Below are 14,925 nucleotides of genomic sequence, written 5' to 3'. Positions count from 1 at the left end.
TATATCAATGATGAAATCTTAACATGCCAATACGGCCTGGTTAACTTATAAAGTGCAATTTTAAATTTCCCGCTAAACTTCCGGTTGAAAACGCCTTTGGATGATGACGTATGCGCGTGACGTAGCCAGTGAAACAGGAGTATCGGTAGCCCATTGAAGCCAATACAAAATAGCTCTGTTTTCATTTCATAATTCCACAGTATTCTGGACATCTGTGTTGGTGAATCTTTTGCAATTTGTTTAATGAACAATGGAGACTGCAAAGAAGAAAGTTGTAGGTGGGATCGGTGTATTAGCGGCTGGCTGTAGCAACACAACAAGGAGGATTTACTTTGATAGCAGACGCGCTAGCCGACGCTAGCCGCCAACCGCATCTGTGATCGGGTGAAGTCCTTCGTCGCGCCGTCAATCGCTGGAACGCAGGCGAGCACGGGTGTTGATGAGCAGATGAGGGCTGACTGGTGTAGGTGGAGCGCTAATGTTTTTATCATAGCTCTGTGAGGTCCGGTTGCTAAGTTGCTAAGTTAGCTTCAGCGTCGTTAGCAACAGCATTGTTAAGCTTTGCCAGGCTGAGAATTATTAACCGTGTATTTACATGTCCATGGTTTAATAGTATTGTTGATCTTCTGTCTATCCTTCCAGTCAGGGATTTATTTATTTTGATTCTATCTGCATTTGAGCCCGATGCTATCACGTTAGCTCAGTTGCTAAAGAGCTTCGCCGATGTATTGTCGTGGAGATAAGTCACTGTGAAGGTCCATTTCGGGTTCTCGACTCTCATTTTCAAGAGGATATAGTATCCGAGGTGGTTTAAAATACAAATCCGTGATCCACAATAGAAAAAGGAGAGTGTGTGGAATCCAATGAGCCAGCTTGTACCTAAGTTACGGTCAGAGCGAAAAAAGATATGTCTTGCACTGCATTCTAGTCCGTCACTCTAACGTTCCTCATCCACGAATCTTTCATCCTCGCTCAAATTAATGGGGTAATCGTCGCTTTCTCGGTCCGAATCGCTCTAGCTGCGTTGAAAACAATAGGAAAATATGAGGAGGCGAACAACTGACTACGTCACGCTACTTCCGGTAGGGGCAAGGCTTTTTTTTTTAATCAGAGACCAAAAGTTGCGAACTTTATCATCGTTGTTCTATACTAAATCCTTTCAGCAAAAATATGGCAATATCGCGAAATTATCAAGTATGACACATAGAATGGATCTGCTATCCCCGTTTAAATAAAAAAAAAATCATTTCAGTAGGCATTTAACTTTACAGCAAACTACCCATCAAATTAATAAAAATGACAATAAATGTTACATTGTTCTTTACAGCATATTACTGTAAATTGGAAAAAACTGCCATTTTTTTTGCGTTAAAATTCTGTTGACTGAGCTGCCAGTTTTTGACTGTAAAATCTAGTTTTCATTACTGTAAACGGAAAGACGCTACATTTGTTTTTACGGTAGAAAAACTGGCGGCTAAGTTGCTAGAATAAAAAAGGAACTTGTACTGTTTTATCATGAACAATATCATGTTGTAAAAACCAATGTCAATTTAACACTGCCATCTTTTTCCGTAAACCCCCCCTCCCCCCAAAAAACAGTGGTACTGTTTTTCCATTTACCGTAAAATGTTGTAAAAAAAAATACAAAACACTGTATTTTTTTGGTCAAATTTTGTAAATGTAAAGTTTTTACTGTAAAATGGACAGTCTACTTAGAACAACTTATATAATTAATAATGAATTCATACATTATTCACTGTTACAAGCGACCCTCTGATGGCAGCCATAACTGCCATGTGGCCCTCAATGAAAACCACTTTAACATCCCTGACTTAAAGTAATCAAACTTACTTTTATGTCACTGAACAATACTTGAATTCCCTTTTATTTTTTTGTACTTTTGACTTCTTCTTTTCCGCAAAGCGTCGGTGTCGCAATGAGAAGGAAAACGCTTTTCTCTAAAGTGAGGTCAAACTGCTCAAATATCATTCCAACTTGTTTTCTTTCTTACCTTTCTGCTGCTTCTTCTGTTGCTTTGCCTCCTCTGACATCTGCTCCTGTTGGTCGCTGCTCTTCTACCTTCTCAGCCACTTCCTTCTCTGCACCGCCCACACACACACGCAGGCAGGCACACACACACACACACACACACACACACACGGTCCAAGGCTGCAGCTTCCCTTCAGCATCATGAGCGAGGATGATGAAGAAAGCGTCTCCTCCTGGGATCAGGTCAGGACGGGCTAACCTGCTGGGGGCGTGTGTGTACACACACACACACACACACACACACACACACACACACAACACAGGTCCTGGGGTGGTGACTTTTACTGATCCATCAAACGAGAAGGGGACCTTGCTGAGGTTGATCAGGTGCGAGACGATTGGATGACGGCGGATGTTCCTTCTTGCCGCTCTCCACCTGATGCGAGCTCATCAACAACCCAAATTGTTCCCGTGTTCACCCCCAAAGGTGCAGGCTCATTTGTTGCCATGGCAATTTGGAAGAGAAGACACCGGTGCAGAGGCACTCGGCGAGATTAAAGCGTCAACGAGTCACATGACACACGCGGCTGCAAAGGAACTCGCATTGATGATCACAACCACATGCAAAAGCGGAATTGTTTGCTCTCACCACTAGAGGGCAGCATGCAGACTCTCTCTCTCTCCCAGCCATCAGTGCACCTCCTGAGGTCAAAGGTCAGCCAACATGTCATCGGTGCTTAGCTTCATTTTTATTTCCTTTACAGGAGAAGAAACATTTCACACGGAAGGGTCACAGATAGAAAAGAAAGAAAAAAAGTCACTGGCGATGTCACTGTGTGGCGGTCAAGGGGTCAGGGGTCACTTCAAGGCACTAGTTATTCATGACATGAAACCGGTGAGGGGGTCAAAGGTCAACCAACTACAAACAACAGCGTCGGAGGAGGAAGCTCGGGTGTGCTCGTCCAAGATCGGAGCGCTAACACAAGATCGTGGGCTTGTTCGGGGGAAAAAACAAAAAAAAGGCGGAGTCAAGTGGGGTGCGTTCCACATGTGTGCAAGAGCAGCACCACCTTTTTGTGTGAGGCAACATGGCTGACACTGGCAGACAGGAAGTAATGGCGGGGAAAGGTGGAGCGCACCCCGAGGTGCTGAAGGTGAGCAAAGAGGAGTGTTTGTTGTTGGCAGTCCTCGTCACTTGTACTCACGCCACCATGACATCACACACACGTCATCATGTCTGCAGCCAGGCATGATGCAGACACTGGGCGGCGGTGGCCCTGCGTTGGGGCTCCAGCTCTAACATGGTGGACAGGAAGTCGCTGAACTGAGCGGCGCGGTCCAGCGGCCACTCGTACTTCTCCAGGAGGACCTCAAACAGAGCCCACGGCTTCAGGCTGGAGATGTGGCGCAGTTCACCTGCACCCACACGGATCACACGTGTCAGACAAGGCGCCTCAAACGCGAGCGCGTGGACTCACCTTGCCTGTTGAAGTATTCTCTGGAGTACCTGCCAGACAAGGCGAAGGGCAGAGGGATGGGGCCCAGCAGCTCGATGACATGAGCGATGTGATCTGAACACAGACCACCAACTTTACTCACTGCTCTCTTTCTAAAAGTGTGTGTGTATGTGTGTGTGTGTGTGTCTACCTTCATCTCTGGTGTAGTCTTCGCCTGAATGAGGTTCAAATAAATAGTCTCCAGTGGCCAACTCAAACGCCTGAAACATTCAACACACACACACACACACACACACCCCCCCAGTCAAGTTGTGTGTAAACATAGGGATGACATGAGTTTCGATACTTTGACCATGAAAAAAAGTCATCTTTGGCTTTATTTGAACAGAAAATGTTATGATACATTAAAACATACGTTTCTTATTGCCGTCAAAGAAAACTTTTGGTATGTTAGTACTAAGTAAGGAAACAAAGGCTCCTGATTAGTCTGCTGACGTATGCAGTAATCCATTCATCCATTTTTTTCCGCTTATCCGAGGTCGGGTCGCGGGGGCAGCAGCCTAAGCAGAGAAGCCCAGACTTTCCTCTCCCCAGCCACTTCGTCCAGCTCCTCCCGGGGGATCCCGAGGCGTTCCCAGGCCAGCCGGGAGACATAGTCTTCCCAAAGTGTCCTGGGTCTTCCCCGTAGCCTCCTACCGGTCGGACGTGCCCTAAACACCTCCCTAGGGAGGCGTTCGGGTGGCATCCTGAGCAGATGCCCGAACCACCTCATCTGGCTCCTCTCGATGTGGAGGAGCATCGTCTTTACTCTGAGTTCCTCCCAGATGGCAGAGCTTCTCACCCTATCTCTAAGGGAGAGCCCCGCCACCCGGCGGAGGAAACTCATTTCGGCCGCTTGTACCCGTGATCTTGTCCTTTTGGTCACAACCCAAAGCTCATGAACATAGGTGAGGATGGGAACGTAGATCGACCGGTAAATTGAGAGCTTTGCCTTCCGGCTCAGCTCCTTCGACACCACAACGGATCGATACAGCATCCGCATTACTAAAGACCCCGCACCGATCCGCCTGTCGATCTCACGATCCACTCTTCCCTCACTCGTGAACAAGACTCATGTATGCAGTAACATTTTGTGTCATTTATCATTCTATTATTTTGCCAACATTATGAGGGACAAACTGTAAAAATTGATTATTAATCTACTTGTTAATTTACTGTTAATATCTGCTTACGTTCTGTTTCAACATGTTCTATCTACACTTCTGTTTAAATGTAATAATCACTTATTCTTCTGTTGTTTGATACTTTACATTAGTTTTGGATGATACCACACATTTAGGTATCGATCCAATACCAAGTAGTTACAGGATCATACATTGGTCATATTCAAAGTCCTCATGTGTCCAGGGGTGTATTTCCTGAGTTTATAAACAATAAAAAATGACAAAAGATCTTGTGATAATAACAAGTATCGATGTAATCATTGTAGTATCAACTAGGCTCTTGTACTTGGTATCGTTACACTAGATATCTGTGTAAATCCACCCATTTGTTTACATTCAGGCGCGCCAGATTCAATTAGCTATTGTATCCTCCTACAGCAGGGGTCACCAACGGGGTGCCCGCGGGCACCAGGTAGCCCGTAAGGACCAGATGAGTAGCCCGCTGACCTGTTCTAAAAATAGCTCAAATAGCAGCACTGTAGCGGTGAACAGCTGTCTCGTCAGCTGATGCGCGAGCGCGTAACTGCGGCTGCTTGGCAACCAGCCAAAACCCACTTAATAAAATTATATTTTATTTTAGAGCACATCCACATCCCTATTCACCTAGGCAACCCCAGGAAATGTATATAATTCTGCATTATTATCAGTTTACGTTCACGCGCAGGAATAACGCGGCGTGCTCCCGTCTCGTCTGCTGGTGCGCGAGCCCGGTAATTAGACAGCTGTGTCAAATCAAGGAGTACAAAAGACAGGAGAAAGGTTTGGTTCATTACAGATAACACAGAGTTGTGCCAAAAGTGTACCAAAACCAAAAGCTGAACGGACAGCCGGTAAGATTGCACTTTATTTCTCTTTGTGGGTGTGGCGCACCTGTTGCGCTGGTGAGATGGGGTGGGGGGGGAGTTGTGTGCATGTAGCGTGCTTAGTCTGGAGGCTAAATACACACGGTGTTTTGTGTAAGGAAGTGTTGTGATTCTTTGCTTAGTTTGATAAATGTTGGAGCAGTTAGCTTCATCAGGAGGGTGAAGTCGCTCAACTTAAAGTGTTGGATTTAACTGTGTTGGATCATTGGCTGCTAGTGAGAGCATAGAAAAGGGGTATTTTTCTACCAGTAGACAGTGTTTAAGATTGAGTGTTTCACTGCTAAATTAATAATATATTTATATTGGATATGGATTTTAAATATGTATCTAAAATAGGTGGTTAATTGGTTAGGTATTTATGTATTTGCATATTGGGTTTTCTGCTGCATTTATCTATTGTGTTTCTGGTGTTAAATGTATTTTATATGTATCTTGGTGCATTTATGTTGAGACAATTTATTTAAAATCTGAATTAACTTAAAGGTAAAATATTAATCCATTTTCTTGCGCTTGTTTAATTGTTAAGTGTTTGATAGTCTAATTAATAATTGTAAATTATGGGATTGATAATTGATTGATTTTTTTACAGCATGTTAATCTTGTGGTGTTTTGTCCTTAAAGGTTTTTCACCTACTAAAGAAGCTAAAGGCTACTAAAGACAGCTAAAGAAACTAAAGTCTACTAAAGTCTACTAACACTTCTACAGACTGCTAAAAAGACTAAAGAAGAAAAAAGAAGCCGTTTCTTTGTTGGAAAAACTGTTGCAAACTAAAGGAAAATAAAAGGAAAAAAGTAACTACGGTCTGGTCTTTTGAGTGAAATCCAGAAGCCACATTCAGCATTGGTACATCCCTTCACGTGTGGGATAAGTACAGTGAAAAAAGCAAAACACTTGACAAGCACTTACCAGTGAGCTGCCTCTATTTTTTAAATGTTATTTATTTACTAGCAAGCTGGTCTCGCTTTGCTCGACATTTTTAATTCTAAGAGAGACAAAACTAAAAAAAAAATTTAAAATCCAAGAAAATATTTTAAAGACTTGGTCTTCACTAACTGACAAAGAAACAGATAACAGATTTGGTGTCCAGTTCAAATTGTGACATGATTTATTTAAAAATTTGAGAGTTGACTTTTGTATTTTACATGAGTTATTATTTGTACAAACATGGTGCAAAGTAATTCATGATTTGTTCAAAAATGTTAGTGGCTAGCTAGTTAAAATGGGATATTGTGATTTCACAAGACTGCCTCAAAAGTGATCATTTGAAAATGTTCAATTTGAAAAATGTGCACTTAAGAGAAAATATAAAAATAAAGTGTTGCATATTGATATTTATCTGTTTCTATGTATATTTATTGTGAGAAATAATCAAGATGATCAGTGTTTCCACAAAGATAAATATCATTAATTATTAATAATAACATAGAGTTAAAGGTAAATTGAGCAAATTGGCTATTTCTGGCAATTTATTTCAGTGTGTATCAAACTGGTAGCCCTTCGCATTAATCAGTACCCAAGAAGTAGCTCTTGGTTTCAAAAAGGTTGGTGACCCCTGTCCTACAGTGTGTAGTGAAGCATGTTTAGCTATTCCTCGTCCTCCAGTGATAATGATACTTGTAAGAAACTTACTCTATTTGTCACCATGGAGGCCAGGATTAGTGCTACTTAATGTCCTTGTGGAAACTCATTCGGTACACCTCCGAACCGAACCGGAACCCCCGTACCGAAACAGTTCAATACAAATACACGTACCGGTCCGTTACACCCCTACCGTATACCGTACAATCCTACGTGTGTGTATGTGTGTACCATGCAGGCGGTGCTCCAGATGTCGGCCGGCGGCCCGTACTCTGCTCCAATCAGGACCTCCAGGGCCCGGTACTGTCTGGTCTGAATGTCCTCTGTGAAGTGTTTGTGCTGGAGGCGGCACAGAAAACAGGAGTTATTGCTTGGATTTAGACAAAGATAAACCAATAATGATGCGTCTTACCACCCAGCATGCATTGCCCAGATCAGCAATCTTCACTCGCAGCTTGTCAGCATTGTGAGGGTCCAGAGGACTGAGCACAAAGTCTGAGGCGCTGAACACTGCACACACATGAACAACAAGGTGTAAATATATCAGCGTGTTTTGTATTTAGGAGTCTTCCCACCATCTTGTCCGCTGGAGTATCCTGACTGTGTGGAAAGAGTGGACTCTGACGTGGCCGATATCACCGAGTTGGAGAACCCAGACAGGCCAGAGGCGGGGCTGGAGAAACGTCCAAGGGCGTGGCCATTGCACTTGTCCTCCAACCAGGAGCTGGATGACTCCGGGCTCACTTTGTTATTGGCTGTGATGCTGCAAGCGTTGCCATTGACGACTGAAGGGCCTGAGGATGCCAAAACAACACCGTTTCTATTTACCTATGTTTGTTGCGTGTGTGTGTGTGTGGTGCACACTCACAGTTAGTTTGTGTGTCAACACTGTCTCCATCCTCCAGCTTCTGAACACAAACAATACAAACGTGTTCATGTCGTTGGTTGGACACGGATAGTAATTACTAGAGATCAACCGATATGATTTATTAGGGCCGATACCGATTATTACCATATTTTTAGGACTATAAGTCGCAGTTTTTTTCATAGTTTGGCCGGGGGTGCGTCTTATACTCAGGAGTGACTTATGTGTGAAATTATTAACACATTACCGTAGAATATCAAATAATACTATTTAGCTCATTCACGTAAGAGACTAGACGTATAAGATTTCATGGGATTTAGCGATTAGGAGTGACAGATTGTTTGGTAAACGTATAGCATGTTCTATATGTTATAGTTATTTGAATGACTCTTACCATAATATGTTACGTTAACATACCAGGCACGTTCTCCGTTGGTTATTTAAAACGTCAAAATAACGTACACTTATTCAGCCTGTTGTTCACTATTCTTTATTTGTTTTAAATTGCCTTTCAAATGTCTATTCTTGATAATTTACTTATCAAATAAATTTCCCCAAAAAACGCGACTTATACTCTAGTGCGACTTATATATGTTTTTTCCTTCTTTATTATGCATTTTCGGCCGGTGCGACTTATACTCCGGAGCGACTTATACTCCGAAAAATACGGTAGTAGTGAAGGAGGCTGATAACAGATATTTGGAAACGATATATAAATTTGCAGTGAAAGTTATATAAACATGAATAGTATACAGTACAGGCCAAAAGTTTGGACACACCTTCTCCTCATTCAATGGGTTTTCTTTATTTTCAGGACTATTTACATTGTAGATTGTCACATCAAAACTATGAATGAAAACATGTGGAGTTATGTACGTAACAAAAAAAGGTGAAATAACTGAAAATATGTTTTATATTCTAGTTTCTTCAAAATAGCCACCCTTTGCTCTGATTACTGCTTTGCACACTCTTGGCATTCTGTCCATGAGCTTCAAGCACACCTGTGAAGTGAAAACCATTTCAGGTGACTACCTCTTGTCACTGGAGCCTATCTCAGCTGCATTTGGGCGGTAGGCGGGGTACACCCTGGACAAGTCGCCACCTCATCACAGGGCCAACACAGACAGACAGACAACATTCACACTCACACACTAGGGCCAATTTAGTGTTGCCAATCAACCTATCCCCAGGTGCATACATATATACAAACCCCGTTTCCATATGAGTTGGGAAATTGTGTTAGATGTAAATATAAACGGAATACAATGATTTGCAAATCATTTTCCACCCATATTCAGTTGAATATGCTACAAAGACAACATATTTGATGTTCAAACTGATAAACATTTTTTTTTTTGTAAATAATAATTAACTTTAGAATTTGATGCCAGCAACACGTGACAAAGAAGTTGGGAAAGGTGGCAAAAAAAACTGATAAGGTTGAGGAATGCTCATCAAACACTTATTTGGAACATCCCACAGGTGAACAGGCCAATTGGGAACAGGTGGGTGCCATGATTGGGTATAAAAGTAGATTTCATGAAATGCTCAGTCATTCACAAACAAGGATGGGGCGAGGGTCACCACTTTGTCAACAAATGCGTGAGCAAATTGTTGAACAGTTTAAGAAAAACCTTTCTCAACCAGCTATTGCAAGGAATTTAGGGATTTCACCATCTACGCTCCGTAATATCATCAAACGGTTCAGAGAATCTGGAGAAATCACTGCACGTAAGCAGCTAAGCCAGTGACCTTCGATCCCTCAGGCTGTACTGCATCAACAAGCGACATCAGTGTGTAAAGGATATCACCACATGGGCTCAGGAACACTTCAGAAACCCACTGTCAGTAACTACAGTTGGTCGCTACATCTGTAAGTGCAAGTTAAAACTCTCCTATGCAAGGCCAAAACCGTTTATCAACAACACCCAAAAACGCCGCCGGCTACGTTGGGCCTGAGCTCATCTAAGATGGACTGATACAAAGTGGAAAAGTGTTCTGTGGTCTGACGAGTCCACATTTCAAATTGTTTTTGAAAACTGTGGACGTCGTGTCCTCCGGACCAAAGAGTAAAAGAACCATCCGGATTGTTATAGGCGCAAAGTGTAAAAGCCAGCATCTGTGATGGTATGGGGGTTTATTAGTGCCCAAGACATGGGTAACTTACACATCTGTGAAGGCGCCATTAATGCTGAAAGGTACATACAGGTTTTGGAGCAACATATGTTGCCATCCAAGCAACGTTACCATGGACGCCCCTGCTTATTTCAGCAAGACAATGCCAAGCCACGTGTTACATCAACGTGGCTTCATAGTAAAAGAGTGTGGGTACTAGACTGGCCTGCCTGTAGTCCAGACCTGTCTCCCATTGAAAATGTGTGGCGCATTATGAAGCCTAAAATAGCACAACGGAGACCCCCGGACTGTTGAACAACTTAAGCTGTACATCAAGCAAGAATGGGAAAGAATTCCACCTGAGAAGCTTCAAAAATGTGTCTCCTCAGTTCCCTTCAGTGTTGTTAAAAGGAAAGGCCATGTAACACAGTGGTGAACATGCCCTTTCCCAACTACTTTGGCACGTGTTGCAGCCATGAAATTCTAAGTTAATTATTATTTGCAAAAAAAAAAAAAGTTTATCAGTTTGAACATCAAATATGTTGTCTTTGTAGTGCATTCAATTGAATATGGGTTGAAAAGGATTTGCAAATCATTGTATTCCGTTTATATTTACATCTAACACAATTTCCCAACTCATATGGAAACAGGGTTTGTACACACACACACACACACACACACACACACACACACACACACACACACACACACACACACACACACACACACACACACACACACACACACACACACACACACACACACACACACACACACACACACATCTATATATAAAATATAATAATACTAAATTTAAAATTCCATTGCGTTTTTTTAAGGCGGTCTGTCATAATGTTTTTAGCATTCAATCAGACATTATTGTGAGGTTTTGTATTAGTGTTCCTAAAAATAGATATACCGGCCCCCAGACACATTTTTTTCTCCAAATGTGGCCCTTTGAGTCAAAATAATTGCCCAGGCCTGCTCTATCATATGTGTATTTTTTTGTATCTGCTGATGTAGTTCTCTTGTAGTTGTAAAAAAGAGAAAAGGCTGTTACCGACATATGTCAAAATATTAAATATCGGCACCGATAACCAGTCGATCTCTAGTAATTACCGTATTTTTCAGATTATAAATCGCAGTTTTTTTCATAGTTTGGCCAGGGGTGCGACTTATACTCTGGAGCGATTTATGTGTGAAATTATTAACACGTTACCGTAAAATATCAAATAATATTTATCTCATTCACGTAAGAGACTAGACTATCAGCAATCGCCACACACACACGTCAACCAATAAAAATTTGGCGGGGGCGGGTCATGGCAGAAGTGCATCGTGGAAAAAAAGATGCTACCTGCTACTACTTCCGTACCTATGAAAATTGATCATTTCAACATTGGCGGTAACTTATAAAAACTGAGAAGGGCTGAAAAAAAATGGCACCGAAAAGGAAATCGTATACTGCAGGTTACAAGCTGGAAGTAGTGAAATATGCATTTGAATAACTCTTACCATAATATGTTACGTTAACATGCCAGGCTCGTTCTCAGTTCGTTAGTAATGCTTCATATAACGTACACTTATTCAGCCTGTTGTTCACTATTCTTTATTTACTTTAAATTGCCTTTCAAATGTGAAGTGAAGTGAAGTGAATTACATTTATATACCGCTTTTTCTCAAGTGACTCAAAGCGCTTTACATAGTGAAACCCAATATCTAAGTTACATTTAAACCAGTGTGGGTGGCACTGGGAGCAGGTGGGTAAAGTGTCTTGCCCAAGGACACAACGGCAGTGACTAGGATGGCGGAAGCGGGGATCGAACCTGGAACCCTCAAGTTGCTGGCACGGCCGCTCTACCAACCTAGCTATACCGTCCCTATGTCTATATGTCTATTCTTGGTGTTGGATTTTATCAAATAAATTTCCCCAAAAAATGCGACTTATACTCTAGTGCGACTTATATATGTTTTTTTCCTTCTTTATTATGCATTTTCGGCCGGTGCGACGTATATTCCGGAGCGATTTATAATCCGAAAAATACGGTAGGTGCAATAGTAACGTTGTACGTTGCTATGACGACGGTACGGTGAGTGTTATTGCAATACCTGTATGTCCACCAGTCTCTCCTCTAACAGCTTCTCTTGACGCTTTGCTTTTCTCTTGATCTTTTTCTTCCTGTTCTTAGACATTTTACCTATCTACACACACACACACACGGCGGAGAAAGATAATGGGAGTTAGGACAGGAACAGTGTACGAACACATGGCTGGGACTGTAAAACGCTACACACACACACACACACACACACACACACACACACACACACACACACACACACACACACTCTCTCTTCCTGCTCTGTGTGTAGTAGGGTTGGGTGGTGGGGGTGCTGGTTTTGTGACATGCAACAACAAACAGGCCGTTGCATGGAGTTTCATCTAATGGGCAGGTTAGAGTCACCTGACGGACAAGAGCTGAAGCTGAGTGACCAATCACAGCACAGCGGCAGGCATTACACCTGGACACTTACCTGGACATCTCGGGGAGCCGTGCTAACTAGAGAGACACACCGAGAGACGGAGAGACAGACAGAAAGAAGAACATGAGAGGCAGGAAACAGGAAGTGCTGAAGAAAAAAGTCAAGACAACGGGTCAAGCACAGAAAACATGGTCTGTAGACCAGAAACCAGGGACAGAATGGGAGGAGCATCAGATGAAAGAGAACTGGGAGTCGGAGAGTCAGCAGTTACACAATGACATCGTATGCTCCTTGACAGGACAGGTGGAAAGAGGAACCAATCAGTGGCCTCCGCTCACCTGACGAGCCAGAGGGGGGCGGGGCTCCAGCCCTCTGCCAGATAGTGGCCTCTGCTGCCAGCCTCCTGATGTAGACCTCATCTACGTCCAACAATATGTTCTCTGGTTTGATGTCTGTGTGGATAATCTTACACTTTGTGTGCAGGTAGTCCAGACCCTGCAGTACCTACACACAAACACACACACGGTTACGTACATGTAACATTGTGTGTGTGTGCGTGTGTGTGTGTTACCTGTCTGATGATGCTCTTGACACAAACCAGAGGAAGGCCCATGTAGTTTGACTTTATGATCCATTTTAACAGCTGGTGACCCAACACCTCCAGAACCATGCACACATCTGGGACAGGCTGAGGAAAAACAGGGTTGTGCCCCAATACAACTTTTTCCCTTCCGATACTGGAGCAGTGGGCGATACAGATTTTGATTCCAACACGACATCAGCGGGAATCATGCATACTTGTCATTTTGTAGTGTGGAATGTTAGAAAAGGTTTGATCGAGTGAAATGAGTCAAACTAAGAACAATGGATTACCATGAATTGATTAACGTGGACCCCGACTTAAACAAGTTGAAAAACTTATTCGGGTGTTACCATTTAGTGGTCAATTGTACGGAATATGTACTGTACTGTGCAATCTACTAATAAAAAGTCTCAATCAATCAATCAATGGTAGGTTAAAAAAAACAACACTAACCTGTTTATTATTAACCGTCTGAAATGGACTTATGCTGTCTTTAAGTTGAAGTGGAGGGGGAGGTTTAAGTTAAGCTCATGATGCAGTAAGTTGAATGATGCGGACACGTTTGTTACTGGATACTTTCTAATACGCTTCTGCCTTGGAGATTTTGTATGTGTAAGTAATATGCAACTTTAATTACAAACCCCGTTTCCATATGAGTTGGGAAATTGTGTTAGATGTTAAATATAAATGGAATACAATGATTTGCAAATCCTTTTCAACCCATATTCAATTGAATATGTTACAAAGACAAGATATTTGATGTTCAAACTCATAAACTTTTTTTTTTTTTTGCAAATAATAATTAACTTAGAATTTCATGGCTGCAACACGTGCCAAAGTAGTTGGGAAAGGGCATGTTCACCACTGTGTTACATGGCCTTTCCTTTTAACAACACTCAGTAAACGTTTGGGAACTGAGGAGACACATTTTTGAAGCTTCTCAGGTGGAATTCTTTCCCATTCTTGCTTGATGTACAGCTTAAGTTGTTCAACAGTCCGGGGGTCTCCGTTGTGGTATTTTAGGCTTCATAATGCGCCACACATTTTCAATGGGAGACAGGTCTGGACTACAGGCAAGCCAGTCTAGTACCCGCACCCTTTTACTATGAAGCCACGTTGATGTAACACGTGGCTTGGCATTGTCTTGCTGAAATAAGCAGGGTAACGTTGCTTGGATGGCAGCATATGTTGCTCCAAAACCTGTATGTACCTTTCAGCATTAATGGTGCCTTCACAGATGTGTAAGTTACCCATGTCTTGGGCACTAATACACCCCCATACCATCACAGATGCTGGCTTTTACACTTTGCGCCTAGAACAACCCGGATGGTTCTTTTCCTCTTTGGTCCGGAGGACACGACGTCCACAGTTTCCAAAAACAATTTGAAATGTGGACTCGTCAGACCACAGAACACTTTTCCACTTTGTATCAGTCCATCTTAGATGAGCTCAGGCCCAGCGAAGCCGACGGCATTTCTGGGTGTTGTTGATGAACGGTTTTCGCCTTGCATAGGAGTTTTAACTTGCACTTACAGATGTAGCGACCAACTGTAGTTACTGACAGTGGGTTTCTGAAGTGTTCCTGAGCCCATGTGGTGCTATCCTTTACACACTGATGTCGCTTGTTGATGCAGTACATCCTGAGAGATTGAAGGTTACGGGCTTAGCTGCTTACGTGCAGTGATTTCTCCAGATTCTCTGAACCCTTTGATGATATTACGGACCGTAGATGGTGAAATCCCTAAATTCCTTGCAATAGCTGGTTGA

At 42.6% G+C, this 14,925-nt stretch overlaps 2 protein-coding genes across 2 annotated transcripts in view; both read right to left on the bottom strand.

The window, feature by feature from the left end:
• LOC133653415 (tyrosine-protein phosphatase non-receptor type 7-like) overlaps nucleotides 1-2,089 on the bottom strand; it is a 29,117-nt gene extending 27,028 nt beyond the window's left edge. The window contains exon 1 of the mRNA XM_062052645.1: nucleotides 2,012-2,089. Coding sequence (XP_061908629.1) covers nucleotides 2,012-2,051 — 40 coding nt within the window. The 5' untranslated portion in view covers nucleotides 2,052-2,089. The remainder of the gene's footprint in view (nucleotides 1-2,011) is intronic.
• Nucleotides 2,090-2,553: 464 nt separating this feature from the next.
• The window catches only part of srpk3 (SRSF protein kinase 3), a 31,487-nt gene continuing 19,115 nt past the window's right edge, over nucleotides 2,554-14,925 (bottom strand). Inside the window, exons 7-18 of the mRNA XM_062052644.1 lie at nucleotides 13,147-13,253; nucleotides 12,914-13,079; nucleotides 12,627-12,652; nucleotides 12,201-12,293; nucleotides 7,980-8,019; nucleotides 7,687-7,905; nucleotides 7,524-7,621; nucleotides 7,343-7,450; nucleotides 3,637-3,706; nucleotides 3,468-3,560; nucleotides 2,639-3,405; nucleotides 2,554-2,576 (exon numbers count right to left, since the gene is read on the bottom strand). Coding sequence (XP_061908628.1) covers nucleotides 3,221-3,405; nucleotides 3,468-3,560; nucleotides 3,637-3,706; nucleotides 7,343-7,450; nucleotides 7,524-7,621; nucleotides 7,687-7,905; nucleotides 7,980-8,019; nucleotides 12,201-12,293; nucleotides 12,627-12,652; nucleotides 12,914-13,079; nucleotides 13,147-13,253 — 1,205 coding nt within the window. The 3' untranslated portion in view covers nucleotides 2,554-2,576; nucleotides 2,639-3,220. The remainder of the gene's footprint in view (nucleotides 2,577-2,638; nucleotides 3,406-3,467; nucleotides 3,561-3,636; nucleotides 3,707-7,342; nucleotides 7,451-7,523; nucleotides 7,622-7,686; nucleotides 7,906-7,979; nucleotides 8,020-12,200; nucleotides 12,294-12,626; nucleotides 12,653-12,913; nucleotides 13,080-13,146; nucleotides 13,254-14,925) is intronic.

The sequence above is a fragment of the Entelurus aequoreus genome, linkage group LG07 (assembly GCF_033978785.1).
Source record: "Entelurus aequoreus isolate RoL-2023_Sb linkage group LG07, RoL_Eaeq_v1.1, whole genome shotgun sequence".
Classification (NCBI taxonomy): domain Eukaryota; kingdom Metazoa; phylum Chordata; class Actinopteri; order Syngnathiformes; family Syngnathidae; genus Entelurus; species Entelurus aequoreus.
This window is presented reverse-complemented; position numbering and strand designations above follow the sequence as displayed.